The sequence below is a fragment of the Piliocolobus tephrosceles genome, chromosome 1, assembly GCF_002776525.5.
Source record: "Piliocolobus tephrosceles isolate RC106 chromosome 1, ASM277652v3, whole genome shotgun sequence".
Classification (NCBI taxonomy): Eukaryota; Metazoa; Chordata; class Mammalia; order Primates; family Cercopithecidae; genus Piliocolobus; species Piliocolobus tephrosceles.
Window position 1 is genome coordinate 101,326,703 of NC_045434.1, and position 4,762 is coordinate 101,331,464.

Below are 4,762 nucleotides of genomic sequence, written 5' to 3' on the forward strand. Positions count from 1 at the left end.
TCTCCTCTTTCTAACCTCCAATTTACATTCCAGCCTCCTGGTATGTGGCTTTGCTCCTCAGCAGGTCCCTAAAACAGTGTGCACTAAAGTTTCTATGACCTCTTTTGTGCTCATTGCAGTGTTTCCGGAACTCTGCTCAGCGTTTCACCTGTTGGTCATGACATCATTCATGAAGTCCTTCTGCAATCACCTGTTATCCTGCCTTTCTTTTTATGTCAATATCCACTCCTTCACAGGTCATTGCAAGCTTCTTTCTTTCAGCCCGACCTTAAATCCTACTATTCCTGAGCGCTCCAACCTGGTCTTTCTCTGCTCATTCCTCACCATCCCATGAGGCATCATCATCTGCTTTTATGGCTTCAATCCACACCACTGAGCAGAGGACTCCAGTTCAGCTCTAACTCAGGCATCTCAGCCCAGAGGAAGCTGCCTACTCATCTGACTGCAGTTGAGAAATCCCTTCTTCAGTGCTCCTTTACTGACACCTGGAAATCTATATTTTGCAAGCAGAGCTTGTCATATTTATTTGCTTTATCTAAATCTATTTGTTCTGATGTTTTTCTTCTTTGAGTGGTTAGAGCCATGACACACACATACACCTAAGCCAGAAACATCAACATTCTTTCTCATGTTTGCCTCTTTCATTCTGGGAGAATCCATTCAAGCATTAAGTCCAGGAGAGACTAAGTGGTTTTAGATCTCTTGAAGCTGTCAACTTCTGTCCTTCCCCAAAGAGACAACAGAGTTGACTGGAAAAGAACACAGGCTCTGGGTAGAGTTGCCTAAATGTTCACAGGGATTGCTTCAGCTGACACCACCTTCTAAACCATGGTACAGTTTTCACGTCCTCGCGTGCAAAGTATGGGTGATAATAGTAGTACCTACAACCTAGGGTCATTGTGAAGATCTAATGGGCTGATTTATGCAGAGCATAGCAGGGTGTGCAGCATGAAAGAAGCCAGTCTTCCATAAGCACTGTTTATTATCAGCCCTAAGGCCATACTTTCTGCCAACAGACAACATAGATTGGTACAAGAGCTTTTAACTAGTCCCCCTGACTCAAGCCTGGTCCTTTTTAATCTTTCCTTGTAGTTCAGCCAGATTGAATATCCCAGGAACAAAACTGAAACTATTCCTCTCCTATCAGAATCCCTCAAAATCACCTCATGACCTTCTGATTTGCCCTTTTATGGACGATAAACCCTTCCATTTTCTGAGCCAGAGGCTTCTTCCTTTGTGGAGTCAGCCTCATCACTCGACTAGGAACATAACCAGCTATCTACCTTTCTCAGAAAGTATTTGGGTTTGCTCTTCTCACAGGCACTTTTTCTAGATTCTCCCCACCATTGCACATGGACACATGAAAATGACACAGACCCCTGGCACCCCAAAGACAAACAGCAGAAAGCACCCCCGGCAAAATGAGCTCAGAGCCTTTCTGTTGCCTGGGCCCACCACGGAGGCTCAGGGCCTTCTCTAAAAAGAAGCCGCAGCTGAAGCCAGGGGAACTGCCCAGAGTGGGGCTGGGGGTGTGGAGTCTGCACTGATACTCTCAGGCTGTTTAGGCTGTTTCCACTCTTGCTGGTTCTGATGCTCCTTTCTTTTGCCGCAAGTAACCCTAGTGGAAAACTGGGAAATGTCCAGCAATGCAGTTAGGACAGTGGCCCATAAAACGTCGGATTCCAACCTGTGTCCTAAGGTGTAAAGACACAGACTAAAGGCACAAGATATAGTGAGCCTTTAACACTTTCTCCTTTGTTCTTCCTATTTCTCCTCCATTTCCGATAGTGTTCTCTACCCTCTCTCCATCCCACGTGCCAACAGCCCCTCTTTTCTCTTTTATTCTCGCCCACGGTTTCCCTCCTTTCTTCCACCTGCGCCCAACGGTACGGCCCAGAAAACGAACTGGATGCGTTGGACAGGGCACGCGCGCACTGGGGACGCCAGCTAGACCGAGCCCTGGGAGGCAAGGAGGTCCCCAGGAAACCCTGCCAGGGGAGCCGGGTTTTGCGCTCCGGCGCCTCTAGCGGCGGCCCCCAGAAGTCTGACTCGCGAGGCCCGAGTTGCAGGGACTGAATAGCAAACTGAGGCTGAGAAGGGAACAGACTATGAGGTCAGTGGAGATCTTACTCTCCCAATGCCGATTGCTCCTTGTACTAGTTCCGACAGTGCTCCTTCTTAACTCTCTTGGCGAAGATGTAATTTTTCACCCTCAAGGGGAGTTTGACTCGTTTGAAATCACCATTCCCGAGAAGCTGAGCTTCCGGGGAGAGGTGCAGGGTGTGGTCAGTCCCGTGTCCTACCAACTGCAGTTAAAAGGCAAGAAGCATGTCCTCCATTTGTGGCCCAAGAGACTTCTGTTGCCCCGACATCTGCGCATTTTCTCCTTCACAGAACATGGGGAACTGCTGGAGGATCATCCTTATATACCCAAGGACTGTAACTACATGGGCTCCGTGGAAGAGTCTCTGGACTCTAAAGCTACTATAAGCACATGCATGGGGGGCCTCCGAGGTGTATTTAACATTGATGCCAAACATTACCAAATTGAGCCCCTCAAGGCCTCTCCCAGTTTTGAACATGTCGTCTATCTCCTGAAGAAAGAGCAGTTTGGGAATCAGGTTTGTGGCTTAAGTGATGATGAAATAGAATGGCAGATGGCCCCTTATGAGAATAAGGCGAGGCTAAGGGACTATCCTGGATCCTATAAACACCCAAAGTACTTGGAATTGATCCTACTCTTTGATCACAGTAGGTATAGCTTTGTGAACAACAATCTTTCTCAAGTCATACATGATGGCATTATTTTGACTGCGATTATGGACACCTACTTTCAAGACGTTCGTATGAGGATACACTTAAAGGCTCTTGAAGTATGGACAGATTTTAACAAAATACGCATTGGATATCCAGCGTTAGCTGACGTTTTAGGCAGATTTGTAATATATAAAAAAAATATATTAAATGCTCGACTGTCATCAGATTGGGCACATTTATATCTTCAAAGAAAATATAATGATGCTCTTGCATGGTCTTTTGGAAAAGTGTGTTCTCTAGAATATGCTGGATCAGTGAGTACTTTACTAGATGCAAACATCCTTGCCCCTGCCACCTGGTCTGCTCATGAACTGGGTCATGCTGTAGGGATGTTACATGATGAACAATACTGCCAATGCAGGGGTAGGCTTAATTGCATCATGGGCTCAGGACGCAGTGGGTTTAGCAACTGCAGTTATATCTCTTTTTTTAAACATATCTCTTCGGGAGCAACATGTCTAAATAATATCCCAGGACTACGTTATGTGCTTAAGAGATGTGGAAACAAAATTGTGGAAGACAATGAGGAATGTGACTGTGGTTCCACAGAAGAGTGTCAGAAAGATCGGTGTTGCCAATCAAATTGTAAGTTGCAACCAGGTGCCAACTGTAGCATTGGACTTTGCTGTCATGGTTGTCGGTTTCGTCCATCTGGATACAAGTGTAGGCAGGAAGAAAATGAATGTGACCTTGCAGAGTACTGTGACGGGAATTCAAGTTCCTGCCCAAATGATGTTTATAAGCAGGATGGAACTCCTTGCAAGTATAAAGGCCGTTGTTTCAGGAAGGGGTGCAGATCCAGATATATGCAGTGCCAAAGCATTTTTGGACCTGATGCCATGGAGGCTCCTAGTAAGTGCTATGATGCAGTTAACTTAATAGGTGATCAATTTGGTAACTGTGAGATTACAGGAATTCGAAATTTTAAAAAGTGTGAAAGTGCAAATTCAATATGTGGCAGGCTACAGTGTATAAATGTCGAAACCATCCCTGATTTGCCAGAGCATACGACTATAATTTCTACTCATTTAGGGGCAGAAAATCTCATGTGCTGGGGCACAGGCTATCATCTATCCATGAAACCCATGGGGATACCTGACCTGGGTATGATAAATGATGGCACCTCCTGTGGAGAAGACCGGGTATGTTTTAACAAAAATTGCGTCAATAGCTCAGTCCTGCAGTTTGACTGTTTGCCTGAGAAATGCAATACCCGAGGTGTTTGCAACAACAGAAAAAACTGCCACTGCATGTATGGCTGGGCACCTCCATTCTGTGAGCAGGTGGGGTATGGAGGAAGCATTGACAGTGGGCCTCCAGGACTGTTCGGAGGGGAGATTCCCCAGTCAATTCGGATTGTGTCCATCATAATGTTTCGCCTTTTTTTATTAATCCTTTCCGCGGTTTTTGTGTTTTTCCGACAAGAGATAGGAAACCATTTAAAATCCAAACAGGAAAAAATGCCACCATCCAAAGCAGAAACTGAACAGGAAGAATCTAAAACAAAAACTGGAGAGGAAGAATCTAAAGCAAAAACCGAACAGGAAGAATCTAAAGCAAAAACTGGACAGGAAGCATCTAAAGCAAAAACTGGACAGGAAGCATCTAAAGCAAAAACTGGACAGGAAGCATCTAAAGCAAAAACTGGACAGGAAGCATCTAAAGCAAACATTGAAAGTAAACTACCCAAAGCAAAGAGTGTCAAGAAAGAAAAAAAGTAACCAGTTAATCCATACTCATTCAGTAGCACACGCTCATTTATTTAACCAGCTAATCATTTATCCAAAGGCTTTCCATTCTTCTCCCAACATTTTTTTACTTTAATTTTTCCCACAAGTTTTAATCAGCAAATAAATGGCATTCTTGTTTTGGAAACAAACCAGTGCATTCTACTTCTCTAGTATTCACTTGCCCCTCAGTTTGTGATCAAGTTGTGGGTATTTTG

At 44.8% G+C, this 4,762-nt stretch overlaps 1 protein-coding gene across 1 annotated transcript; it reads left to right on the forward strand.

Annotated features, from left to right (window-relative positions):
• The first annotated feature begins 2,108 nt into the window (after positions 1–2,108).
• ADAM30 (ADAM metallopeptidase domain 30) lies at positions 2,109–4,538 on the forward strand. The gene is made up of 2 exons (XM_026456717.1): positions 2,109–4,391; positions 4,443–4,538. The coding sequence occupies exons 1-2, from the start codon at positions 2,109–2,111 to the stop codon at positions 4,536–4,538; spliced, it is 2,379 nt and encodes a 792-aa protein (XP_026312502.1).
• Positions 4,539–4,762: the final 224 nt, after the last annotated feature.